At 34.3% G+C, this 27,753-nt stretch overlaps 4 protein-coding genes across 10 annotated transcripts; 2 read left to right on the top strand and 2 right to left on the bottom strand.

Moving 5' to 3' along the window:
* The first annotated feature begins 2,122 nt into the window (after positions 1-2,122).
* Positions 2,123-2,929, top strand: LOC140962639 (uncharacterized). Its single transcript, XM_073421588.1, has one exon. It carries the CDS (start codon positions 2,123-2,125, stop codon positions 2,927-2,929), a length of 807 nt encoding a protein of 268 aa, XP_073277689.1.
* Positions 2,930-2,958: 29 nt separating this feature from the next.
* LOC140962638 (uncharacterized) lies at positions 2,959-4,286 on the top strand. The gene is made up of 3 exons (XM_073421586.1): positions 2,959-3,075; positions 3,202-3,417; positions 3,534-4,286. Exons 1-3 carry the CDS (start codon positions 2,959-2,961, stop codon positions 4,284-4,286), a joined length of 1,086 nt encoding a protein of 361 aa, XP_073277687.1.
* A 797-nt stretch (positions 4,287-5,083) lies between these two features.
* On the bottom strand, positions 5,084-13,113 carry LOC140962524 (transcription initiation factor TFIID subunit 4b-like). Of its 4 annotated transcripts, none has more exons than XM_073421472.1 (17): positions 12,964-13,113; positions 12,801-12,885; positions 12,555-12,663; positions 10,838-11,577; positions 10,626-10,721; positions 10,450-10,534; positions 10,262-10,338; positions 9,749-10,189; positions 8,317-8,435; positions 8,139-8,226; positions 7,869-8,004; positions 7,701-7,756; positions 7,563-7,619; positions 7,288-7,428; positions 7,126-7,191; positions 6,796-7,054; positions 5,084-5,825 (listed from the first exon to the last, which is right to left on the bottom strand). In XM_073421472.1, exons 2-17 carry the CDS (start codon positions 12,837-12,839, stop codon positions 5,656-5,658), a joined length of 2,679 nt encoding a protein of 892 aa, XP_073277573.1. In that variant the 5' UTR covers positions 12,840-12,885; positions 12,964-13,113; the 3' UTR covers positions 5,084-5,655. The 4 variants fall into 4 exon arrangements, with proteins under 4 accessions (XP_073277573.1, XP_073277577.1, XP_073277575.1 ...); XM_073421476.1 differs by having other exon boundaries at positions 8,317-8,429; XM_073421474.1 differs by having other exon boundaries at positions 12,801-12,871; positions 12,964-13,089.
* Positions 13,114-14,152: 1,039 nt separating this feature from the next.
* On the bottom strand, positions 14,153-22,920 carry LOC140962808 (methyl-CpG-binding domain-containing protein 2-like). Of its 4 annotated transcripts, none has more exons than XM_073421819.1 (6): positions 22,799-22,916; positions 21,091-21,285; positions 20,360-21,044; positions 15,241-15,294; positions 14,945-15,117; positions 14,153-14,522 (listed from the first exon to the last, which is right to left on the bottom strand). In XM_073421819.1, exons 3-6 carry the CDS (start codon positions 21,004-21,006, stop codon positions 14,293-14,295), a joined length of 1,104 nt encoding a protein of 367 aa, XP_073277920.1. In that variant the 5' UTR covers positions 21,007-21,044; positions 21,091-21,285; positions 22,799-22,916; the 3' UTR covers positions 14,153-14,292. The 4 variants fall into 4 exon arrangements, with proteins under 4 accessions (XP_073277920.1, XP_073277923.1, XP_073277922.1 ...); XM_073421822.1 differs by having other exon boundaries at positions 20,360-21,014; XM_073421821.1 differs by lacking the exon at positions 21,091-21,285 and having other exon boundaries at positions 20,360-21,017; positions 22,799-22,920.
* Between the last annotated feature and the right edge of the window lie 4,833 nt (positions 22,921-27,753).

Genomic DNA, 27,753 nt, shown 5'->3' with positions numbered 1-27,753 from the left:
ATTGAATTAGTCCAACATTGCTTCACTTCCTAAATGGACCAAAACATCCATAACTTGTGTTTTGTCACAACGAGTCAATAATGGAAACACATGGGCCTTCCAACGCTAAAATCATCTTGAGCTTCGCAAATTACAAACGTAAATAATCAAACAGTAAAACTGGGATTTCAGGATTAGAATGTCCGGCTTTTGGGTCTTAAAATCTTCGAGAAATTGGCCTTCAGTCCCCAGTCGTCGATTTTTTTTGTTTTCAGTCCCTGGGTACTTTTTTACTACCACATTTCCACATGAAGTGTATCACATTTTTTATGACATAGTACCACAATTTTGTGGGTAGGGAGTGAACCCACAGAAATATTTTGATTGGAAATTTTTCACCAACTTCCCCTAAAATCTTTGGGAAGTTTTATATAAATTAATTTATTAAGTTAATTATAATTTATTTAAACACTTGACTTTGTTATTTTGAACTCATTAAGTACTTTGATAAATTAAATAATAAGAAAAAGTGTAATTTTGGTTTGTTGTTATGTGAATTTGATTGATATTTTATGTTGTTCGATTTCAGTTTTAGTCATGTGCTTTCAATTTTTGACAATTTTAATTTTTTTTAATCGGAAATGTTGATGTCAGTACTTCGATGTTCACGCAAATATTGCAAGACTATAAATATGCTGCGAAATCTCTAGGAGCTTCAATTTTTTATTTGAACAAAAAAATAAAAAACAAAATCTCGTCGATTAAATTAAATTCAGTAAAATATCGATTTTAGGTATACATTGAGGTATGATATTTTAAGTCATGTATGTTTCGTTGAAACAATTATAGTCATGCAACTATGTTTTGACGGTCAATTTTAGTCATTCTAGTCAAAATAATGTAATTAATTGACCAATTTCATTGTTAATTTTTTATATTTATGTTTTTAAACACACGTACATGTTACGAGAGATTTTTTTTAACTACAACTATAAAATTTAATATGATATTAGTAATTTAATCACCCGATTTAGATGAGCAGAACTAAAATTGATCATTGAAATATAATACAGAACTATAATTGATTAATAATATATATATGACTAAAAATGTCACACACCTATACATACACATCTAAAATTGACGTCGTCATTAAATTCTTTTAAGTTGAAAAAGTTAACTGTTTCATCAAATTAGATGCCAATACCCAAAACCAACATCCATGACTCGTGTTTTGTCATCATAACCTGCCATGCATGGGGCCTTCCAACGCACCTACAGGAACTAACATCAAAATCACCATTATATAGAATAGAAATGATAACAAGTCAGGGGCGTAGATATTTTTTATATTTTAGGCCTAATTATACATGTTTAAAGCTCAATTAAAAAAAAAAATAATGGATTGAATTTTAAAGTTCAATTAATGTTTAAAGCCCAATTTAAATGGGTAATTAAATGTGTAGATTTAAAGTCTAATTCAAAGGTTTATTAGGTGTAGATTGTAAACTATTATTGAAAAGAAAAAAACCAGCCGTTCAGTTGAAGATGGCGCACGCACGAGAAAGCTTCGGAAAAAATTGAAGAACCAAAATTTCTTCTGGGTTTGTATTTCAAATTTATTTATATCAATGATATAGATTATGATTTGTAAATATTATGTTAATATGATGATTGCTGCTTCAACTTTTGCAGCAATTGGGTTTTTTCTATCGGCACGGCTCGATTTTGGTGTGTCTTTGAAAGCCCTCTCTGTTGCAGGTTTGTTGTAGGAAGAGTTTTGCTCAGTTGATATTTAAATGGAATATATATTAGAACTTGCTCTTGTTTTAATTAGTTTTAAATTACATAATATAAACTTTTGATATGTATCAAGAGTGAAAGACCTCTCTGTAGGCTCTATCAAATGGGAAATCTACTGTTGAGGATTTTAAGATTTGTAATATTTAAGATTGAAAATGTGTAAACATTGAAATTAGTATCTATTTTTTATTTAACAAAAAAGGGGTAGAACCACTTCCGAGTATCACTTTGCAATATGTTTTTGATCCTGGAATTTGCATCCCAATATTAGAGTATCCCATTGAACTACAAGATGAGGTAAGAAGAGCATATATTGATAAAAGACCGTTTCAGCCTATGTATGATTATCCTTTTGCTGAATGTGAAGGTCAAAAGCGTAGATTCCAATCTTCTTGGTTTCAGAAATATCCATAGCTTGAATTTTCTATTGAGAAGCAAAGTGCATTTTGTTTCTGTCTTTGACACTAATTCAGCACAATTAGACACATTCACTGTCAATGGATTTAAAAATTGGAAAAGAGTTAATTGTAAAAATTGTCCATTCAAGAGACATGAAGGATATGAGAATTCAAGACATAGCTTTGCTATGAGAAAATGGGGAGACTTGAAAAATCTTGATCAACATATTGATAGAAGATTAGAAAAACAATCTTCTGAGCAAATTGAGCGAAATCGTTTGCTCTTAAAGGTGTCCATAGAAAGTGTGAAGTTTCTTGCAATGCAAGGTTGTGCTTTTAGGGGTTATGACAAATCAGTTGACTCTAAAAACCGTAGAAATTATATAAAATTGATCAATTTGTTGGGAAGAATGAATCCAGAAATTGGTAATATTCTAGAAAAAGCAGCTAAAAATGCAAAGTACACATCAGCGGAAATTCAAAGAGAGATTTTGAAAATTATTGCTGGTATTGTGAGATATAAAATTCGTGAAGAAATTGGAAAAACCAAGTTTTGTATCCTAGTTGATGAAGCAATTGATGAGTCAAATAAAGAACAAATGACTATCATTTTAAGATATGTTGATCGGGATGGGTTTATTAGAGAACGATTTTTTGAAGTTGTCCACGTTGAAAATACGAGTGCATTAACTTTGAAAAAAGAGATATGCAATGTATTCAACCAGTACAATTTGTTGATGAAAATCTAAGGGGGCATGGCTATGATGGCGCAAGTAACATGCGTGGGGAATGGAATGGACTCCAGGCATTATTTCTTAAAGATTCTTCACATGCTTATTATATTTATTGTTTTGCTCATAGACTACAACTTGCTTTAGTTGCAGTTTCTAAAGAGGTGCGTGATGTGTCGCATTTCTTTTCAACATTAACTTCAGCTATTAATTTTGTTGATTCATCTGCTAAACGTCATTTTCAATTGAAATCTATCCGAAAAGATGAAATTAATGATTTGATAGAATAGGGAAAAATTGACACTGGTACTGAAGCTAATCAAGATTGTTCTTTGATACGAGCTGGAGCTACTTGTTGGAGTTCACATTTCAACTCTGTTAGGAGATTCATTGGTTTGTTTGGTTCAGTGAGTATACTTCTTCAAGATCTTGTTGACAAAGGTCTCAATAGCAACATTCGAGCAGAGGCTAAAGGTTTGTACTTGGATATAAAATCATTTGACTTTGTATTTGTGTTGTTTTTGATGCATGAAGTTTTGGGAATATCAAAAAAGTTGTGTCAGACATTACAGAAGAATGACATAGATATGTTGAATGCTATGAATTTGGTTTCTACGACTAGAATAAATCTTCAGCAGATCCGAGAATAAATCTTCAGCAGATCAGAGATGGTAGATGGGAAGAATTTCTTTGGAGTGTGATTAAGTTTTGTGAAAGTAATGATATTAAGGTACCGGACTTTGATGATTGCTACACGCGAAGTACAAAACGTTCTTGTCAGTTGAAAAATAATATAACAATCCATGATCACTATCATTTTGAAATATTCAACGCAGTAATAGATTTTCAGTTGATGGAATTGAAAGAGAGATTTCCAGATAGCACAATGGAACTTCTTACTCTCAGTAATGCTTTGAGTCCCGTTGATGGATTCAGATCATTTTCTCTATGTGACATTTGTTCTCTTATTGATAAGTTTTACTACCATGATTTCAGTCAAGAAGAAAGAGAAGATTTGATTAGAGAATTAGATCATTATAAGTTTGACGTATCGCGTCATGCGCAATTTCAGAATCTTGATTCTTTACATCATTTGTGCCAAACATTAGCCAGAACAACGAAGTCGGTTATCTATCCTTTGATTGATAGGTTGGTTCGATTAGTTTTGACTCTTCTAGTTTCTACAGCACCTACAGAACGAGCTTTTTCAGGGATGAAACTCATTAAGACGCTACTTCGTAATAAAATGGAAAATGACCTTTTGGCCAATACCATGGTTGTTTATATAGATAGGGATATTGCTCTGGATATTGATACAAAATTTATCATAAACAAGTTTGATGTATTGAAAAATAGCAAAATTTGGCTTAAATAAGAATTCAGTATCTTCCTTTAACTTCTTTTTTATTTCTGTTATATAAAGTTCAAATTAATATTTAAAAATATTCTGACCAGCGGAAAAAATATTTATGACTACGCCACTAATATTTATGACTATGCCACTTATCACACACAAATAAATGTTATCAAATTAAAATGAAAAGAATCAATACAATAAAAAGAAAAGGCACTAAAATTTGATGAAAAATAAACCCTCATGATAGGTTTAATTCAAAATTACCCGTCTTCAAAGTTCTGGATTCAAGATATTTGCACATGCAACCGCACATGCGATATAGGATCATGTAATACATAAATGCTGTATTTGAGGATTAGACTGTTTTTTACTGTTCGGTTTTTGGGCCTTAATGACCTTTCGTCGATCTTTATCAGTGATGTTTAAAAAGAGAAATACAAGAAGAAACGAGCCCATGTTCTTATGCTCGATTATTTTATTTCCAAGAATCTCATGTTTTCATTTTGATAATTTGAAGTACCAATGCATGGTCATAAATCTTACTTCATCCTTCTTTCATGTATGTTGCACAATCTTTGATACAACTTTCTAATCAAATTGAATAAAAGTCGAAAAATAAATAAAGAATGATGTAATAATATGCGGGACACCCGATTACTAATGCAACCGAATATTATTTTTAAGCGAGGTATAACTTCTAGGAGTTATAAAAATGTGAGTGTAAACCATATCGCAAGGAAAGACTTGGCCTGCAAAAACCAGTATTGGAAAAGAAACCAATCCAGCTTACCAATAACAGAAGCAGTGACCCTAAGGAAGATAAGGACGACTTGATTTGCATTAACAGAAACAAAGCTACAATTCAGTGAATCCAAATACTAGGATTTCACAATCATCCATGATCAACCTGAAACTAGAAGAACCTGAATTAAAATCATGATGAGCAACAACTACTTGAGCATCAATTTCTACAACCACATTCTATACTCGCAGACCTTTGAGCCAACTAATAGGTTCACGAATTCCCAAAACTTTGGCAATGGCAGTGACCAAGTGTATTTACTACCATGCATTACCTTGAGAATATTTGAGAATGCAAGCGTGAGGAGGGTTTGAATAGTTAGATCATAATACAAACATATGCACCTATAGCTTGAGCATTTTCGTATATTCTCTTCACGTACTTCGTTATCTACAAGGACCCCCGCAAATGAATCACCCACAGAAACTTGCAAAAAAGAAATTAAATCATTTGACACGTCAAACCTCACAGCATCATGGTTGCTATCATCATTTGTATGTCAGTGAAATACCAGGGCAGACTTTCATATTGGCACATTTTAGTTCCAAGACACTTCTTTGTGGCTGAAAAAATAAGCAAATTCGATCATTCGATGACAGCAGCATCAACACCAATCTTGTCATACAATCGGTATATCAGAGTAGATTTTGACATTTGAGGCTCCCTTTCTAAGACGGCAATCACGTCTTTAACTGAAATGGTCCGAGCCACCTGAGGCACGATGATTCGATTTCTAGCAACTTTTCTAACAGATGCTGCATGTAAAAGACTGTCAACAATCAAGGAGAGAACCAGTAATACAGCAATCAGTAATATAATACAACAAGCCTTCAAAGAACCACGGCCGGCCTACGGCATAAATTTAATTAATTCCCTTTATTTTGGAAAGTAAAGGAATCACCTCAAGAGATAATAATATAAGATGCTAAATAATCATAAAGCGACAGTCACGATATATCTCGTCTGCCAAAAAATTTAATCGCAATTAAACCAGATAGAAATTTGCCAGAAAATGTTACAGATTTCTAAATCCAAATAGATGCCTATAAAAATGAAGGATGTTATCTACGTTGTGGCTGAAACAGATTTTGTGAACCTGCTGCGCCATGGATTCAAATTGTTGGTATAGAATTCAATGTCTTGTCATTCTATTAGTTGAGGAATGGCTAATCCACTTCTCCCACTTTCTCACCTAAAAGAAATTATCCGATGCTCTACAATATCTTTCAATCAAATGTCATTTCTACATTTCAACAAAAGAAAATGCTTTGTATAAAAAGCACTCCGCTCTTCCTCTCTGAATATTAGTAACTTTGAGGTACATGAATTTCTCCAAATTCAAGAACCAATGGTTTGATATACAAAAATGGAAAAAGTAAAATAAATCACGTCCCGAAAAAACCGTAACTAAATCACAGGGTTCCATGAAGATTCTCTTCAGATTTATGGACATGTAAAACACATGCAAACCCCATACATTGACAAAACGGTATACAAGTAGAAGAAACAACATAGTGATTGTACGGAAAATTTCTTAATATAAATCAGAGGTATAGGCTCTTTCCTAAAACAGCACGCTAATTATTGTTTTTGAAGATGAGTTCCTTCAACTTCTCTAATACATTTCCATTACTTTGCTCTACTTACAGATTAAAACGAAGAAATGGCAACTTTGTAATTAGAGTAATAAACAGTGTTTATTTCGTAATTATAGAGCCAACATACCAGGGGTGCTCAAAGCAGGTGAATGATCTCGTTTTTCTGCTTCTTGATTTTCCCTGGTGTTTCTTGTGGATGTAGGTATAGGCATCCGTGACATATCTTTACCAGGTTGGGAACCAGATAGAGTTTCAGTTCCTCCCAGTTTCTGCTTGGCCTCAATCATCAACTGCCATCTCGACAACATGTCACCAACTCCAGTAGCAGCTCGAACAGCAACATTTGCAGCTGTAGCACGCATTTTATCATCTTCATCCTTGTTAGCCTGCAGATAATAGAAAACTTATATATAAATCAGTAATTTCATATGTTAGGGAAAAAAAATAATAGTCATACCTTCGCTGATCTTATTCGGCTTTCATCCTTATCCTTGTCACCATCAACACCAGAATCACTTTCTGTCTGCATTCCACATAATAAAAACGATCATCAGTCAGTTTTTCAAATATAAGAGTCAGAATCGACATAGAATTGATAACAAGTGTTCTGGAAGCTTACTTCATTCGGTTTTCGAGATTTTTCAGTTTCCGCCTGTTTTTTCGCCCATTCCTCACGAGCTTTCAGGTTGATAGTTGTAATTTTTTGCCGAATGTCCGAGGTGACAATAGTTCTGTGCCTTAACTTCTCCATATCAACACGCTACATTATTAATTAAATCGTAGAAAAAAATTACTGAAATTTTTAATTCAAATAGGAAAAACCTCCACACAAGAAATGCTAGAAGAGGAGGAAAAAATGGGCACAGCAAATAAAAGAAAAGCATGAAAATTAACCTGTTTTGACAGTCTGATTAGATTAGTTATAATTCCGCGCATTCTCTCTTCCACACACTAAGTTGACAAAATTCAACCAGAAATAATAAATAAAAAGACAAGCTTTCACAAAAAAACAGTAGGAGAATTTGATTTCACCAAGGACAGGCATCGCTCCACATCGCTGTTCATATTCTTTAAACCACATTTCGCCACTGCCAGAGAGTAGACAAGATACCCAAATTTTAACTTTTACAAGACCAGTACGTATACAAAATAAGATTTTAAAAGATATTCTAAGCAAAGATCGTTATAGAAAATACTGACTTATTTCCATCACTTGCTTCTGAAGTGGAATCTTATGCAAAATCAGCCTTTCTTCCTCTTCTTGAACAACCCGTCGAGACGCTTCTGAAACCCGGCTGTCTTCCTTGGAGCCAGAAAAAAGTTGTTCTTCCTCCTCCTATTCATGAATTCAGTTCATAGGAACCTTTAATCAATGGTTATACACACAAATGGGGAGGGGGAGGGGGAGGTAGAGGAATGGATTGTGAGTGGATGAAAAAAATAAAAAAATTCCGAACAGTATGGAGTTACCCTGAGATTAACCCCGCTTACTGCAGTAACATCATTCAGTTGTTCAATGCTTTGATCCAAAAAGGCTCCAGACACCTTTTGCTTCTTACTGCTAAATATTTTACAACTCAGCTCTAGATATGCTCAAGCATTTTACTTTCAAGCAGATTTTCTTATGAATATCAATAAATGTCATAACCTTGATGGAGGAGAAGAACCGGGGAGTTCAATTTGCTTCTTCTGGCCAACCAGAGGCTTTTTGAGGGGAGCCTTGTAGTTTCCTGACCCAACAGGAGTGGTTGGGGAAGACATCTGAGACTGGTAGAATTAGAAAGGGAAAAAAGACAGAGAAAGATGGAAAAGCCAACATTTTATAACATTTTGAAACATGATAACAATCATGAAATCTTAGAGATAAAATTTATCATAAGGCAAGCTTATCTTGCTAGAGGAATTAAATTTCCCCAAGAAGAAAGAAACCCAAAAAATGAGCAGAAAATTACATGACATGGGTAAACAGTTGGGCAACTGAGAGTGCATTTGGCAAGCCAAATGAAAAACTCAACAAGTAGGGTGTATAGCCACTCCAAGCATAAATTTCACCATAACTCCTTAGCTATCAAATTGTTGCACAAAAGACTTGTAAAGCTCTATTTATTTTCCAGAAATTAGCAAAGTTTTCCGAGTACGGATTAAAAAATTATTTCTCCAGCTGTACCACTCTATGAGATCAGGTAACTTTTGCAGCACAAGTTACATTGACTCTCTCCATTGAATGCTTGGCAATAAGTCCTGAAATTAACATCCATCTCACACATTTCCATTTATCATGAAGCGAAGAGGAGGAGATGAACAACTAGGATTAAACCAAAAACTTAAGAGTTTCAACAGCATAAAGCATGTTTGTTTGGAGGGAGGCGGAATTTGAAATTTTACGGGGAGATTCATAGCATTAAGAATGAAATATGATATAAATAACATTAAGCTTTTCCATTAAGTGAACAATGAATAATCTTGTGAGACACGAGCAACTTTCATTCTTTAGGCAGAAAGCACCAATTTTGGTCGAGAGAATTATTTTTACAAAGCAAAAGAGACTCTGGAGGTCAATTTAACTTCTTAGGAATGGATAGACTATTCAAGAAACTAAAAGAACACTACAAGAAATCACATTTAGTTCTCTTTTTTCACGTCTGATGCAAGAACAAAAGATAAAATCCAACAAAAGGTGAATTAATTTAACACATTGATTGATAACCATTAACCACTAACAAGTCAAATGTGATCACACCTTGAAAAACTGCTCAATAACTAACAGTAAATGCTACCGCTTTTGAGATGCCACAAACACATCGCGTTTCAAGGGTTTAGCAAGCTATCTACAATTTAAATCAATTAGATTGTCGTGTTACTGCTATTTCTTGATTTTGAATGCATCAAACTGTGACCACCAAGTCCAAACCATGAGTTCTTTATGTAAATTGGTACATAAGCTCGCAGGAAGCAGGTCTGAAAGCCGAACATCAACAAAAGTACGATAGAGAAACGAGAGAGGCTCATAATATTTAAAGGTCACTAAAATATTAAGCCCATCAAGCTTGGATAAATGAGGACATCAAGCTTGTAATTACCATGCTTTGCGCAGAAGACAAATTTGATAACCCCTGTGAGGAATTCAACTGGGCTTTGTGTTGTAGTTCACTTGATTGATCAACTGGTTCCTGCTTTGCGTAGGGTATTGACGATGAAGCACCAGTGGATGATGCCCATTCCGCTAGATTATGTGGAGTTGATGTCCTTGCCTGCATTTTATTAGGATCGCTGAAAGGTGGCCTCTCAAACTTCGACATGTTCATCACATTTGCATTCTGGGTTGTTGGCCTCAAGTGATTAGATGCCATGTTCTGATGAGCTGGAGCCTGCCTCATCTGTGAATCGTGAAGCTGTGGTCGGATAGATGTTGAAGAACTGAGATTTGTAGCAGAGAAAGGCGAATAATTACTCCCAGAACTTCCATATGTTTGAAAAGATGTTTGCGAGAAGTGTGGATGCTGCTGCTGCTTATCAAGTCCCTGTATGGGAAATGCAAGATTCTTATATTATTGATTTAAAGCACCCAGACATGAAGTTCATAATTGAATTACTTGTAATCCTTGTGAATCCACTTGGCTTCCCACCACATGTGATTTAATTGTATTACTATCGCTGCTTGTTCTTAAATCTGCGGACATTTGTAATGGGAAAAAAAAAAGAAGGGAAAAGGAGTTTAGTCAGCAGAAATCATTCAGGTTAATGAATTGATAAACAAGTAGGGCCTCATCAAAGAATTCACCAAGTGATGGCACTTGCAGTTCCCGTCCTGCCACTGGTGGCTGCAACTGATGCTGATTAAGGGGAGTCTGCAAAATCTTGGCAGCCTGATTTCCATATCCTCAACTCAATCAAAACTCAAGTAAAAGAGTTTCGAAGTGAAAACATAAGTACATTTAACATTACAGTATAACATACCTGCGTCTGCAATTTATACACAGCCATCTTTAACATCTGATCCCCGACAAGGCTTCTCATATTTTGGACAAATTTGTCTTTAGAGATCTCATTTTTCTGGCAAAAAATGTCATTACTATATGATATGAATAAAAAATTAGTATATTTTAAGAACCATGGTAAACATTCTTAAAAGGCTGTTGTTTAACAAGTGAAGAGCAACTGAAAACCACCCTAAGCTTGAAGTAAAGAGTCTGAAGTTGCACGGCTCTGTCATTGTCCAGTTGTGGCTGTATAATAGGAAGCAACATGCCAAAAGGAACTTGTTTGTTCAACTTCGCTGTGGTACCTGACTGTTGATTGCTACTTGTCATAGACTGTTGATTACTCATACCCGAGGACATGGCCTGTTGGCTGTTCATCCCAGTTTCCATAGAATGCTGATTCATTGATGTCATGGCCTGTTCATTACTGACTCCCATACTAGATGTTTGTTGATTTCCTATTCCTGTTGGCAAGGCTTGTGGATCATTCACTTCCGGTGCCAACGGCACTTGATTATTTGATCCCATTGCAATGGATTGTTGACTACTCCCATCTTGTAATTTGTACAACTGTGATTCCCTTTGTGTGTATGACTCATTGTCGGGTTGGGACTCGGGCCCATGGACATGGATAAGATTTTCTCCAGATGTCATCATACGCATAGGTCGGGATACAGTGTTATCGTCATCTCGTGGTTGAGGAGACCCATCAATAGACGGCGAATCAAAGCTTTTAAACTCATGGGCTGAGTCATCTTTCTTTTTGTGGCTTTTGGAATAAGACTCATCCTGTTGCAACTCCAACGGAGATGGTTGCTGATCCTTTGGCTCCATAGACAAGATATCTTTCCCACTTTGGAAATCAACGGTTTCTTCATGGCCAGATGATTTAGCTGTATGACTGTTTCCCTGAGACAAGGCTGCTGCACCTGTTGAATTACATGCGTTATGGAAATTACAGTGTACCTGTATATAGTGAGAATCTAAACAAAGAAATTGGTTGGCAGAGCATATGAAATAAACTCTTGTCGACACAATTAGATGTTAGCTCTCACATAAGTAATAAAACTTAAGGAGAGTTATGAATACTTCACAGGTAAAATATTCGAAGACGGCAGTTGGAAAAGCAGTTTCGATTCTGTCTGTTGGAGGTTAAACTTGAGTTTGGCCCATTGTTATAAATGGGCTAGTCCTAAAAGTATCCCATTCCTACATAGTTGTATTAGATCCAGTTTGATATCTTTCTAGAGAGATGACAGACAGCAGTATAGTATCCTTCCAAGTCCCGATGCTCAATCAAAATATAGTTTCTCTCATCTCCTTAGTCTTTGGCTAGTTCTAAATGGGTTCCCTATTCCTAAAATGTCCACTCACCACTGAATCAACATATTGTAAAAAAATAAATTGCCTCCATAGATAGTTCCCATTACATTCAAAGACGACCAAAATCCATAACAAAATACACTTAACTGGCATAGTATTTGGAGCAAACTTAGATGTCTCCAAATCCAAATATCAGTTCCTCTGTTCTTTTGACGAATTGGTTTTTTTTTTCCACCAAGTAATTTAGGAATAGAATGATACCATAAGACTTGAACTTCATTAAACCCCGAAAACTTTCGCTCTCATTTTTTACATGCTTAAGAAGCATAACTTTATTCCCCACTATAACTGATATTTGACCTATTTCATTTCAACCATTTATTTCTTCTCAATTAGACCTCGAAAAAGATTATGCACGCATCCATGTAGTAACTCACCATATATCCATGGGTGATGGGACCAAAGGAAAAGAGTTGAAAATTCTAAAAGCAATGTTTTTTTAAATCCCAAAGGCAATTCAAATCTAAATAAAGGACCTGCTACAAATAAATACAAAGAGCCACAAATGGGGAAAAACGATTACCTCTATCGGTATCAGAATTTGGCTGCGAAGTGGACGCATTTCCTTCGATGTCTCTGTTTAACTCAGCCGTGAATGCCTCCACATCAGCCCCGGAATGCATTGTTTCGTCCTGGGAAACCGTCCAAGTAGGAAATCGAAAACAAAAATCAGAAAAAAAGAAGAAGCTCTTGCAAAAACTCCAAGATCACAGCATAAATGGACAAAGAAATAAAGAAAAGAAAATCGTGCACAGAGATGGCGGGAAACCTCTTCTTCTTCAAGGAATTTCATGATGTTAGGATCCATCAAAATCAGCTGCTACAGCAGCCCTAGTGTCTCTATAAGAAAGATACTACAAAAAAAAAAAAGATCAGTTTAGGGCTGGATTATGAGAATTTCTGAGATGAAAACATAATCAACGTGAGATTACCACAAAAAATTAAATCGATAAGCAGCAATAACCGAATTCAAGGATTCGATCGGGGTAAAATCTTCGATGCAGTAACAGGAAACCATAGAGAATCGGGCTCGTTACAGCTTTGATACTTTACAGAACAAGTGCAAGTGATTTCATTTTCCCCCTTCCGCTATTTGTATTTTCACACACCCCCCCTTCTCGCTTAGATTGTATATTATGCACGTGCACACACCATATTAAGAATGATTACTAATTAGTTTATGATTACAATTAAAAAGAATTTAATTCAAAGTACATATTTATTTTAGGGAAAATATTATTTAAAACCATTGTGGAAACCCAAAAAAATATTTATAAATCCTTATTCCAAAATCAAAGATTTTTTTAAAATTCATGATTTTAAAAATCAAATGTAAAACCCACTGCATATTTGCACGGTTTGCCTAAATTTCAAAATACATGGTTTTAAAAAAAAAAAAGTAATTTTATTTAGAGAATTTTGTTTTCTTTTTTTTTTTTTTTTAAACATTTGACCTCTGGTAAATAAAATATACTTTTAAAATTTTATTATAATATTTTTAAAGTGGTAAACTTAATCATGATTAAAATTCTGACCCATTTCTTTTGCAATTTTCATTTAAATATTGTTTGAAAAAAGAATTGGGATGGGGTATTGGGGCCCAACTTATTATACTAACTGGATTGGATAAGGCCACAAACAGGGCTAATATTTTTAAAGTCCACTCCATTCAGGTCAGGCTAAATCTGATTGAAAACCCCGACCCGTGACACCACTTCTGTTCATCTCATCCCCTCTGCGTAGAGGACTAAATATTTGTTTGCCTTGCCTAAAAGAGCATTCTTTTCCAGGGATTTCTGTTTCAAGAATCTTGATTCTTCAGAACCACTACCACCTACATAGTAATCTCCCTCGGCATCGACATGAACACAACATGTTACGCATGGCGTATTTTTCTAACAAATTACAGCAGAATAATATATATGCCATGAAAAACGACACAGGGAGAGGAATGTGCAGTCCAGTCAAGACACCTTAGTATATCCAAGAAAGAAAAGTGAAACCAAGCCAAGATAAAACAGTAATCTTAAATTTGTAGCTACCTACAAACCATGGCAACTAGCATTTCAAGTATAACTCAGACAAGATTGTGTGCTTTAAGTTTTAGTTAAAGGCATATAGTTCAAACATAAAGTTCATACATCTCATACCAACCACGAAAATATACATCCCCGAAACGACATGTGAGTTCAAAAAGTTGCAAAAGTTTTGCAAAACAAGGGTTCTCAGTATGGTGGCTGCACAAGAGTAAAATGGGGGAATTACGGGCAACCAGACTGAGGCCTATGTGTCTCATCAACGTTGATCCCGTTTCGATTATAAACAATTAAACAACCACTGCCCCTTCTTTTAGAAGGCAATTTCCTTTTCTTTTTTGATGGTTGAATTTCAGGGTTCAAACCAGGAGCATCAAAATTGGGCGTCGAAAGCCTTGGTCCACTCACATGCAACTCTGTGCCGACATCGGACTTTCTCCATTCTATGGCCTTAACTGCAAAGAATGATAGACCTGTATTATTAGTTAACTGCGACCTCCGTCTTTCGTACAAACAATCAGTAAATTTTCAATGAATCAAGAAATAATTCAAGAGCACGAGAAATTTTATAATCACTAAAAAACTTAAAAATATATGGGTGCATACATCCATTGAGTATGTTTTTTAAACATGTCTGAAAATGAAGTAAGTCTACTAAGTTCATTTGATAGAAAATCTTTCCAGTGACTGGGCTATATTATTGGTGGAACAGTCAAAAACTTCAATTATTCTGTGCACAACAAATATAAGGTCTCAAAGAAAATAGAATTTCATGATTGACAAAGACCACTGAAGTTTAACCAAAAGACTCCTTTCATATTCTGATTCGATGCAAAAACTGTGAACTCTAAATGCTGTGAAAATTAAAATTTCACACCTTCTGAGGGATCGAGAGATCCTGGCATGCTAGGATCACCACCACCATTTGGAGGTGCAGGACGAGTAGGCCGCTTTCTCACATAGTTCTCTTGCAAAGGTTTTGGAATTTGAAATGAAAACTGTGACAACCGAACCCCTTCTTCCACACACTTGGGATGCTCATTAAGATACCTTGAAAGATAGTGCCACAAGACAGCACAAAGGCATGTAGGAAAACAATAAATCAACACTCTAAAATAGTAGACACCAGCATTTTTATACATCAAGTTTATACTGGCGCAGAAAAAATTGTACCTCTGAATTTCCACCGTCGACCGTAGTCTCTTGCCAGATGGTGCAACATAGTATCTGTAAAGAATGGTGATAGAAGAAAATACAATAAGAGCGTTGTTTCTTAAACATAGTTAAAGTTAGAATAACTACTTAAATAGAATTATAAGTAACATTGATGCTGACAACAAAAGATAAAGCCTCTCCAAGTGAGCTATTCAAGTAGGCAATCAATTTGAAAAATATTTGTCTTAAACTCCTCTTCTCCTCCTTGAAGAACTCTTCCATATCTATTCGGTAAGTGCCATCCCTGGTGCAAACTTTCACAACAAGCAGAGCGCAGATTCTGCCACAGAGGAATTAATTCAAAGGCTAAAAAGTTTTACTTTATTTACATGTATTCATTACACTTGTTTTTGGTTGGGAAACTATTTGTAACATTTAATGCTTCAAAATGCCCACAGGAATTCCAAATCAGGATGGATTCAACGCCATTTTTGAAATTTCTACCTCAATTGACCACACCTCTAATTTTTATTCTCTCACCATCATAACTACCAAAAATTCTTGTCCCGTAATTCCCATGTTGCAAAATAAAGCTGTTATATAGCATGTTTATGTATCTATTTCCACATAATATACAAGTTGGGTCATGATTGGAAGGAAAAGAAAACGAAATAAATATTTGAAGCACCAGATTAAGATGAATCTGAAGTTTGATTGAGCTCCGAAATCTATTTTTAAGGATAAAAAATAATGATTGGAAAATTTTTTTGGTAGGAAACTGTAGTATCTTTATTAATTAGAAACAATAATTACAGAAAGCGGACAAGTGATACACACTGAAAGAGAGAAAAAAGACAAGCTCTGGTCCGATCAATAACATACATAACTCCAATTCCTCAATAAGTTTGAAATCGAAAAGTTCTTAACCTCTACGTGCTTCACAATCCAGCTAGAAACACAACTCTAAATCTTAACGTAACATTTTTAACCGACTCTTCTAAATTGTCCAATATCCGTCTATTTCACTCCAACTAAACTGACTAGCAAATATAATGAACTATTACTATCCAAAAAATTCTACCCTTCCCACCAAGATCTGCGGCAAATAGTCTGTGCGAAGATCTTGGAACTACCCAAACCAATCTCATCTCCTCCAAAGCTTTGAACTAAAGACAACTCATGAAGAAACAATGAATAAGTAGATGATCCAGATTCTCCACATCATTCCAGCACAACACACCAATTCGAACAAAGAGCACACGAAAGCCTTTTTTTTTTGCATCGTCTCACAACTAAAAAAAACTTATTCAGCATCGCTGTCCACGATAAGACTTGAACCTTTGGTGGGATCGAAACTTTTCTAATAACATGAAAAAGAGAAAATAAAGGAAAACCACTGACTAGAAAGAAAGACTCACAGAAGAATTTGACTGAGAACACTCCAGAAGGTTCATCGTCCCAAATCCTGATATTATTAACCCCCTCAACCAATCTGACCCTCTCTAAAGATCCTAACAAAGAGCCCAACTGGTTCACTTCCTCATCCCCCAGATCCCTCCGCAGATGCAATTCCCAAGATAAAGGCGAAGAGGATGAATAATCCTCACGCCGGACAAAATGAGAATTGGCGTATTATGAACCAACGAAAACTGAAATAAAATAGGATAATGATAGGAGATTAATAAACAAAAAGCTAAAATTTGGACCGATTATCCAGTTTGAACATCCAATGGTCATTTGGTTGGGTCAAAAGAATGTCTATTTGGTCAAATGGTCATCTCGTTTGGGCAAACAGACTTCCGTTAGGTCAATAGTACATCCATTCTGATGAATAGTATCATCATTCGCAGGGCAAACGTGGTGTTTCGGCGTCTAACGGCTATGCCTCTTCAAAAAAAGCCACGGGAACAATATAGAACCATCATATATTGTGCTATCATTTTTTCTTTCTATCTTTATAGTCTCGGGCTTTTAGGTGAAATCTTGCTCTAACAATATGAACGAGTGTAGTGTTTGAATCTTGTGTGTAGGCATTGGAGCCTAGAGATTAAATTTCCCAAACCTATTAAAACGTGGTGGAAGAATTTTAATATCTTAACATTTTCGCAACTTTCTATTGAATCTTCTACATTCAAGTTTTGTTATTTTCACTTAGCTTTATTTGAACCCTCCATTAGCTACATTGATGCAGCACAAGTTTATGAGATTTCATATTATTCATTTCCTATTATAAAATTATTATATTTTTTGTATTAGGATTTTTATAGTTTAGTTGTTTCCATATTTTAGTTGAATGAGAACGTCATGTAAGTCTATTACGTGTATCCAAAAATAGAATTCGACATTAATAATATTTCAGTTTCATAGTATTTTCTCTCCATTGAGTTGGATTTAATTGTTTCATTTGAAACTCCTCTCCCGTTGCACCAAAATTGGCAATAGAGACCAGGATTATCACCTAAATTGGATGGCCGAGGATGGTTCTAATGGAAAACAATCAGTCGACGACAAATTACAGATTGACACAGTCGAACGACAAATCAACAGAGCCAAAATACGATTCGGTGGCATTGACGAAACACTTTGCAATCTCATGCAGATGATGACCGCGTTGATTGAAGAAGTGAGGCATGGACATAGAGAATAGCTGCCAGATGAAGATAATAATTACTAATATTTCATTTTCATAGTATTTTTTGTCAATTGAATTGAGTTTTCTTATTTCGTTAGAAACACCCCTTCCGCTGAACCATGCATTGAGATTATATACACAATATTCGGCAATGGAATAGTCTCAACAACCATTCAAAGGACCAAGTCCGCAAGATAACGTAGTATCAGCTCCTTGTAGAAGTAGAATCAAATGGAGGATCCATATTGATATTTATTCAAAAGTTACCTGACAGGTATTGCTCCATTGCTAATTAGAGTTTTCATACTCTCCGTTAGTTTATTGCAGTGTTTTAAATAGCACGTGCTATAGGGCATTCTAGAGAGCGAGCGCTACATATCGCTTGTTCCTTTGTGTTTTACATGAATAGTGTGCGCTATTCGTCGGCGAGGCGTGCCTTTGCGCCAATAGCGTGCTATTTAGGCCAAAAATTAAAAGCCCGATCCTCTTATCTTGATTTCTCGAACCGAGAAATCCATGAATGGAGAAATCCATGAATGGGGATCCTGATGCATATAGATACAAATGGTCCAATGAGAGCAAGAATTTCCAGGAAGATTTGGAACATTTCGGGAACCAGCACGGCTCCTCTCTTCTCGAGAATCCATTCGTCTCTTACCAGTGAATGAACAACTATCTCTCGAGCACATGTTCGGCCTCAATGGGAAAAGAATATGGAGCACCTAAAGACGCATCTTCACAGACCAAGAACTACGAGGAATCCTGGCTCCTCCCACTACATGGCCCACTACATGGGAGCTTACGGTTTCATGTTCTATTTCACTCCCCGATGGGGTTCTTATCACCCTTCCTTATTAGATACCGAAGTAAATGGTATCTAATAAGTTTTTTCACCCACCCTCCCTAAAATATTATATTGATTTTTTATTTAATTTTTAAATTCCGTTGTATCAAAATTGGATTCTGCTTGATTTAGAAACATAACTTATTTTGATTATTCGAACGAACCAAATAGTTATGAAATCATATTGACAACCTCTACTCTGGTCCAAGCCCTGCAACTCAAGTCAAACAAGTAACAAATTGAACTACTAGATTCAATTCATCGGATATATCAAATGATTTGGAAAGCCAAAAATTAAACGTCCAAGCTACGACACCAAGCTCCTCAAGCGAAGAACTCGGCCTCTAAGTATTCAGGGCCGATTTCAGACTCCAGAGGCGTGCCTTCCGTTTTCCAGAGCCGATTTCAGAGGCGAAATTGGAACCCTAGATCTGATTTGGTTATTTCGATTGACTTATTTTGGCATGGCATGTAAAGATGAATTAATATGGTTTCATGTCTAATTATCTCACTTATTTACTTATATAAGTATATTTCTATTTTTTAAATTAAATAAATTAAATAATTGACTTGCACGAATAACTTACGCTATGCAATGCGATATTTACGCTACGCTATGACAGGACAAAAATGCTCAAGCCAACGCTACGCTTTTTAAAACATGGTTTATAGTAAGACAAACCAATTGGCATATTTTGGTGTTCTTAGCTGTAATAAGGAGTCAGATCCAACTTGGTGAATCAGAATGAAAGGTTTCACTTTCAGTGAAATAGTCCAACCAGTATCAAAGAACACTTTAAAACTCTTCATCACCTTGCTAAAACAATGATGCTACATTGCAACTGTTCATCCAATAAATTAATGCTTTCAACAACAAATTGACTAAATCCAATACATGGAATCAACAGAAAAAAATGCATATATAACACAAGAAGGCGACAAAAAGTCCAGAAAAAAACGAATATGATGAAATACTCAAAAGGAAAAGGCCAGTATTAAATAGCGGCCATCTGATGTTTTTCGTTTAATAGCTTTTTTTTATATATAAGAAACGATATTATATTGATTACTAAAATGAGTTACAAAAAGCGAACCAAAGGTCCACATAAAACGAAGTGAGATCCATAGTCAAAATAGATTAACAAAACACTAGACCCAAATTCCTAGTTTTTCTTTTAATAGTTTATATTTGAAGCGCTCCATTGTATTGCAACAATTAGATGATGAGTGTTTAAACTATTAAAGAATCATAATTTATTTTTTGGCACATACCTAATATAGAATTTACTAAGTCAACTTTTAACACAAATTGCAATTTCAGTAGCTTAATTACACATCATTACATCCATATAACTTCAAAGAAAATGTTTCCTTCTATAAAATGAATAATAATTCAAAACAAGTAGAACAATCTATCTTGTATAATTACTATTCAGAACGTTTTTCAATCACATTAAACAAACTTCGATTTGCAGCAGGTGCTAAATTAGAATAAAATTCCTATACTTTAAGTATTTATTTGAATCAATCAACTACTTTCAGATATAATTTCAAAATAATTCTACGAGTGAGTTCAAGTTTTCCTTGAACTGTTATCTCTGCTGTTAAAACATAAAACACAACTTGAGTAAACAAAGAACTGAAAGTCATTGGATACGTACACATCTGCAAACCTAGTGCTTCCTTCACCTCTGATTCTCAAAAGTCGTTGCCACCCAGGAGGGGGTTGAGCAATGCTCGGTTTGTCGATCGCCCAAAGCCTACTGCCATCTTGCGTTATATCAGGAGGATCATCACATGATATATCTGGCCGCCATTCTCGAGCATTTTCACAGATAAAGGGTTGTTCCATTATGTGTTCTCGTATTTCTTCATATTTTTCCTTTGTCGGAATGAGTCGCCATTTAAAACAGTTGGCACATTGAACAGTGAATGCCCCTATAGATGGCAAAACCCTTGGTGTTGGATTTGAAAAGGGATGCGGTCTATTGAAAGATATAGGTCTACAACCAATGGGGTCTGGAACAGTATCAACTTCACCCGCAACAACAGCAGGATCATAAAGCACCAACTGCAAATGAGAACTATCAGAAGATGGATTTTCTTTATCTACTGTCCCACTATTTTCCTTTTTGGCAGGACTAATATCTCCTCCATTCTGACAAGGATGGATAGAACAATTTGAGGCATTCAGTTCTCCATCCACATTTTTCAGGTTATCGTCACTTGCCGAAGAATTGATAATATTATTCTTCCTCTTCAACTTAATGGTGAGTTTCAATGAACGCGGCTCTGTCTCAGTCTCCATCACTTAATCTGCTACAATATGATCAACAAAACATGTACCTTTAAAACAGACTTCAAGAATTTGTAGAACATTTGATGAACTAACCTGCTAGGAAATTACTGCGATATATCGCGTATCAATTAGCAAAAGAAATGCCCAACTCTCAATTCAGAAAGCAACAAATTCTCAATAACTTGTCGCGGTCATTCTTTACTTTTCCCAATGATTCATCCCCAGAAGAGTCAAAATAAGACCAATTGCCTCTCCCTCTCAAGGAAATAGAATAAAAATCTGCAGAAACTGATTTAAGTAACCGTTTGTAAGTCCCTCCAAATGAAGCTAAAATGCAGGATTTAAATAACTGATGGCCATTAACCATGCTAGATGCACCAATTTATTTTCTGGGAATATATCAAATAATAGTAGATAAACATAATAGAGTTATTTGAATATACAAAGAAAAATTCTGATTGAAAATGTATTCAAAGGGCAATTAGGACGATTTTATGACCATCACTGGATGCCAAAAAGATACGAATGCTCTCTGAAATATATAGGTGGCAAAGAAAATACAAAATATAGTGGTTGATAACTCCATAGTAAATTAATGTGGACACTCCGCTCAACCAAGAGGGCCCAGTAAACAACACAGCTGACATATTAGGAAGCCAAGAATTATTAAATATATTTACACCATCTTTGTTTGAATTCAAAGATAGTTCCAGCATCGCTAAACCACTTTCACAAATAAAAGGTAAGGTCCTTACTGCATGCCATGCGATCAGATATGTAAATCCTTCAATTCATTTTTTTCGAAACTTGTGCTATACAAATTATTTTGTAAAACGGAATAATCGAAAAACAAGTCTTCTCCAACATCGATAAACCCAAACCTATTCCTTTGAAACTACAAGATCAAAAATTAAATAGCCCACAGCATACCGCAAAAGAATGTTGTTTTACTGGCAGATATCTATGCCTAAATTACACAGAACCAGTTAACAATACTTATGAAAAACATTGTGATTGAAAAATGGATAGATGATATTCTTTCGAGAATAACACAGCTCGAGCGATTAACTTTTATGCTGCCTTTGAGCTTATAATCGAAAAAAACGGAGTCTCAGGTCCATGATCAATGCCAAAACGTATCTTCCTTGAAAGCTAATAACAGTTACTAAACATTAGCACCCCATTGGTAAATAGAGACACGAAGAAAAACAGTCTCAAGGGACACAGACCACAGAAGCATATTATAGCAAAGAAAAAATAAAATTTCAGACACAAATAATTCATATTTCAATTACTGGAAAAAAAATTGCTGAGAAATAAAATCGTTTTCAATAAAAAAAAGAAAAAGAAAAAAAGGATACATAAAGGTAGCACAAGAATGATCAAAACAAAACCCATTTTCAGAATCTATAAAAATGACACACACACACGCAAAACAAAACCCATTCATTCAACAAAATAACTCAAACATTCACGACATTACCCAAAGGCAGATACTCAAATGAATAAGAAATCTTTATCTCAAAAAAAAATGCACAAGAAATCCAAGAACAACAGAATCATACAAAACCCTGAGTACTTATAACATCAAAGATCCAACCAAGGCAGCTAAACAAACAAGTAACCCAAGTAAAAATCTTCGAACAGTGAAGCACAGAGACAAATATATAAACACGAAGTCCCAAAATGGCCAGTGAAAATTACAGAGAAAAGGATCGGAGGAACCGGAACTGAAATTAAACAAAAACCCAAGAATCATTCGATGAACCAAAGCCAATCTGGTGCAAAGAATTCATTCTACCTGCTCTTGCAATGCTGTGTTGCGGATGTTTTCCCCTCCTCGGGATGTGAGAGAAGAAGAAAGGAGGAAGAACGGAATTGGACGTTGTTTTACATTGGATTTCTTCATTAAAGACAGTAAATTGTGGAAAATCCAGATATTCCAGATTATTGTGATAAAAATAGTAATATTTTCAAATGTTTTTTTTTTCAAAGAAAAATTAAATAATAAGTAAATAAATGTGTATTTTAATATAATAGTTCAAAATAATATTTTATTTTTAAACATAAATTGAAATGAAAGTGACAAAAGCTATAAATATTTATTTTTTTACTTTATAAAAATCCAACTAAGAATTATTTTCTTAAATAAAATATTTTTTCCTAAAATTTATCATTTTTTCTTTATTCCAATATTTATCAATTTTAGCACACTCGATAGATTACATCAATTATTTTTTTAAAAAAATAGATTACATCAATTTGCCATTTGATTTTGGAATTACAAACAAAAGTATACTAAATTATGTGTTAAATTCGCAAAATTAATTAAATATTTACTTAATGTTATACGGTAAATTATTGATTAACTCTATTTCATATGGTTCACAAGAAAAAATAAACTAAAATGTATTATAATTTAGGCAAAAACTTGTGTGAGACGATCTCACGGGTCGTATTTTGTGAGATGAATATCTTATTTGGATCATCCATGAAAAATATTATTTTTTATGCTAAGAATATTATTTTTTATTGTGAATATCGGTAGGGTTGACCCGTCTTACAGATAAAGATTCGTGAGACCGTCTCACAAGAGATTTATATTAATTCAGAAAAGATATTTAATTTTTCGAAAATTATACGCTTGAAACGGTAATTTATTTGGTAAAATGTATTGAATGAATTAATATTTTATTGCAAAATAAATTGTGATTTATATACTTATTTTAAAATATAATACATTGTCCAAAGACATCACAAATATCGAAATCAAAGAACCAAACCTTATTAAAGAATTTGGAAGATTCAATGGACCAAAAAGAAAACATTTTATATTACAAAGGACTGAATTACGATTTAATTTTGTATCTTTCTATTGCGTTTGGATTAATGAATTTCAAATAATGATTTTAAATTCTTTGTCTTATTTGGATCGAATAAATTCAAAAGAATTCAAATACATTTTATATCATGTTAAACATTTCTTCAACAAAATATTTATAAAAAAAAGTCCATAATTATTTTTTTTGAAAAATATTTGCGAACACTGCATTAACTGGTCTTAAAGTTTTTGGGCGAGGGTTTGATGAAAATAAATAAATATTCTGATCTGAAAATTGTGCTAGAGGTAAGATTTTTTAAATATTAAATGGAATGTATTTTTAAAAAATATATATAATTGATGAAATTATATTTGCACACTAAAAAATATTAATAATATTTATGTTTTTTTTTTCATGACAAGATTACATCTACATAACTTATATTATAATTTTTGTTGGCCCTTCAATTGTTATAGTAGATGTCCTGTAAGCCAACTGTTGGCTAGGGGATTTATTGACTCAGTTGTAATAAACAATCTTTATTTTAATATAATTTATTATTTCATGGTTTGTTATTTCTTTATCTGTATACACATATGAACAACATTGATAAAGACCTTGATTATACTTTAATACAAATGAATCGTAATTCGATGTTGAAACTCATTTGTAAGCACTGTATAATCTAAATTTGTTCTTAATCGATTCAGCCGTCTAAAACATAGATAAATGCGCTTGAGCTCGAGACTAGCATCTGTGATGTTGTGTATCACGTTTCTTGGTAAGAGCATAGAGATACCCAAACATACAGATGAGTAGTCATACGATGATTATACCGAACAACCCTCCCTCGGATTTTCCAAGTGGTTATCATTCATCGAGAAGATAAGTCCGTGGTTATGATTATACACCATTAGTCCTTACGATCCGAGACAACACTGAGGCTTTATATGCTAGGACTGTGCTTTGACTCATTTATTGGCTCCATGAGAGTCATCAGATGGCGAGATTGGGTACAGTTGCGACACATGTAGGAGCAAGTGCATTGTAGTCGGGAATTCACCGCTCACCTACGGGTGTGGATATCCTATTTGATCTGATGAAATAATAGTGCATGGAATCTCTGGCCAGAGTATGAGATGTACGTTGGAGAAGGAGTTCTCCAATAGTACATGCGATGCCACTATTAATATGTGTCATATAGTTATCGAATTAATATGAAACCATCGATGAACCAATGGTTGTAGATTCGATCGAGATATGTGAGATGAAGGGACCGTACTGTACGTTAATCATAATCGAATGGTTCTTACAGGCACTATCAGTGATACATAGGGAATCATGTGGCGATACTAATAGACTCTCTTACCATGATTCGATGTGTTTAATCAGAAATATGATTTCTGACATTCTCCTGATCAATTGTTGATACATAAAATGAGGTAAATTAGGGTAAGCCCGAATAAAAGATTATGTCCTTAATCACAAGGAGTTGTGACTCACGGCTCGCTGTATCCCTGAACCATTGAGGGTCACATAAGCACTAGATCATTTGTTCCCGTTGAGAGAATAAATTCAAGAAGTTGAATTTATATTATATTATAGTAAATTCAATGAGTTGAATTTATGGTAATTATATTTTGAGAAAATAAATTAAAGGAGTTGAATTTATGAGATACTAAATTCAAGAAGTTGAATTTATAAAATTTGGAGAGAATAAATTCAAAGAGTTGAATCTATAAAATTTGAGTATTTAATTTATTAAACTCAAAAGTTGAGTTTATTAAATATTAAATTTTGGAGTCGATAAATTCAAGTAGTTGAATTTATAATTTAAATATTAAATTCAAATGTTGAATTTATAAAGATTTAAATTAAATGTAATAGTTATATGTATAATGGGCTTGTAGGAGTACAAGACCAACATACATATTATTAAGGTTCTTAATTGAACTTTAAAAGATTAATTAATTAATTAATTAAACTAGTTGGATTAAAATAATTAATTGATTAAGTCCATTAAGTATTTAATTTAATTAATGGGTCCTAAGTTTATATATATGTGTATTAGGCTTAGGGTTAAACACAATTCATTCACAATTTTTCGAAAAACCCTAGCCTCCAAGCAAGCTTCCACTCTCATTTGAGATTTTCGAAAATTCCTCTATCTTTCTCCAAAATTTTCGGCCACGTCAAAGAAGTTTTGGTTTGAGCCGCCTCTCGATTTTTAATTTCCAACGTTGAAACTTCTTCCAAATATTCTAGTGCTATTTGGAAGAGGAACAAATCTTTTAGTCGTGGACCTGATTCGAAGATTGAAGGAAGGATTTTTTGAAGAAAGTTCGCAGGAAATACATTAAAAGCTATCTCCGCTAATCTCGAAATAGTTGGAGCCTTGTGAATCATTTACCAAAGGTAAAAGTTTTAAACATCCTATGTATGTTTAATTATTAAAATCATACGAGTGCTCAAACAAATATTTTGATTGTCAAAATAAAATAAAAATTTTAAAACTTCCGCTGCGTTTTGGGCACGAGAAAATCGAGATCCAACAGTGGTATCAGAGCCAATTTTTTCTATATTATATGATTTATCAGTTAATTAAATTTGTTTAATTAATTGATGTTAATATTTGATATTAAATGCATGAAGGATGATCGAGAGCCTTGACCAATGTGTTAGGTGTATGTTATGATATTTTGCTGTTTTATTCATTTTGTTAATATTTGATATTATTAAAGTGGGCCTGGTTTATGGCCAGTTCTCACCCCATGAGATGTATCCCTTATGTGCCATGTCTATTTAAATGTAATTATTAGAAATAGTGAGAGATAAAGACTGGAAGATAGTGGTCCCGATGCACAAGATGAAAACATGTAAAATATTAGAAGCTCTTGTAAAAATTGCATTTGCATCCCTGCATTTACCTAGGTTTTGGATCTGGATCCATGTCTGGCTCACATGGATCTAATAGTGTTGGCGATCGAACATTCTTATTTATTTATTTTTGAATGTCATATTATGATATATGCGATATATAGTAGTATGCATGTATGCATATTATTAAATAATGAAGTTTCATGAATCCGGAAAACATACAAACATGGCACGCGATTTTATATTAAAATGATGAGGCAATTTTAAAATTAAAATCCCTCATTTTGAATAAGATTCAAAATTTATATGAAACCATAAAAGTAAAAATTAAAAGAGTTTAATTTAATCTTGCCTTCCATAAACCGTGGTTGCATGTTGATCGCTACCCGCGGACAGTGTCTGGCTCATATTATTGGGGAGGCCTGGACACCGGAAAGCTGTGAGTTCCACCGGACATATGATGTGAATTGAGTGGAACTCCATGACTTCGGCTCATATTATTGGGGGAACTCATGGCGACCGTCCACTACAATTCAATATTGATGGGTCGATTTGACACGTGAAAATAAACGACGTCATATCATTGGGTCTTTATTAAACGTGAGGCGAAACATGCGGAGGTTGCATGAGGATGCAATTGGATTCTACTTTTAGAAATTATGATTGGCTGATATTATTCGGGATTATAATTGGCTAATTGGACTCTACGTGCCCACTAAGGAAATGCGATTCCCCTTTTTCATCAGAGGGTGGTGGAAATGTCAAAATAGTGGGATGGAAATTTATAAAATAAAATCCATATTTTATATCTTAGAATTATTTTAAAATTATCGGTAACCATTGTTCTGTTTCCATATCAGTATAATTTCGATTTCGTCGCATAATCCATTTCTGTTATTTACAAGCTAACTGAATCTAATTTTCGAGACTGGTTGGGAAATTGTTCTAAATTCGGAGAAAGTTGCATACACACTAATGTCAGTCCTGTTGAACTGACAAAACATGCAAGATGGTAGGATCATAGTATTCAAGCTAAAGTGTAACATGCTAACTTCTA

This window comes from Primulina huaijiensis, chromosome 17 (genome assembly GCF_012295235.1).
Source record: "Primulina huaijiensis isolate GDHJ02 chromosome 17, ASM1229523v2, whole genome shotgun sequence".
Lineage (NCBI taxonomy): Eukaryota > Viridiplantae > Streptophyta > Magnoliopsida > Lamiales > Gesneriaceae > Primulina > Primulina huaijiensis.
This window is presented reverse-complemented; position numbering and strand designations above follow the sequence as displayed.

What these genes read in the sequence shown, in the direction of transcription:
- LOC140962639 (XM_073421588.1), top strand. Translation starts at nt 2,123, where the DNA reads ATGATTATCCTTTTGCTGAATGTGAAGGTCAAAAGCGTAGATTCCAAT.
- LOC140962638 (XM_073421586.1), top strand. Translation starts at nt 2,959, where the DNA reads ATGCGTGGGGAATGGAATGGACTCCAGGCATTATTTCTTAAAGATTCT. An exon ending in TAGTTGCAGTTTCTAAAGAG is followed by an intron (nt 3,076 to 3,201) that starts GTGCGTGATGTG and finishes TTGATAGAATAG; the next exon opens with GGAAAAATTGACACTGGTAC. An exon ending in ATATAAAATCATTTGACTTT is followed by an intron (nt 3,418 to 3,533) that starts GTATTTGTGTTG and finishes TTCTACGACTAG; the next exon opens with AATAAATCTTCAGCAGATCC.
- LOC140962524 (XM_073421472.1), bottom strand. Translation starts at nt 12,839, where the DNA reads ATGGATCCTAACATCATGAAATTCCTTGAAGAAGAAGAG. An exon ending in AAATTCTGATACCGATAGAG is followed by an intron (nt 11,578 to 12,554) that starts GTAATCGTTTTT and finishes GTAATTCAACAG; the next exon opens with GTGCAGCAGCCTTGTCTCAG. An exon ending in TAATCAGACTGTCAAAACAG is followed by an intron (nt 7,429 to 7,562) that starts GTTAATTTTCAT and finishes TTAATAATGTAG; the next exon opens with CGTGTTGATATGGAGAAGTT.
- LOC140962808 (XM_073421821.1), bottom strand. Translation starts at nt 21,006, where the DNA reads ATGGAGACTGAGACAGAGCCGCGTTCATTGAAACTCACCATTAAGTTG. An exon ending in TCGACGGTGGAAATTCAGAG is followed by an intron (nt 15,118 to 15,240) that starts GTACAATTTTTT and finishes CTATCTTTCAAG; the next exon opens with GTATCTTAATGAGCATCCCA. An exon ending in ATCTCTCGATCCCTCAGAAG is followed by an intron (nt 14,523 to 14,944) that starts GTGTGAAATTTT and finishes CATTCTTTGCAG; the next exon opens with TTAAGGCCATAGAATGGAGA.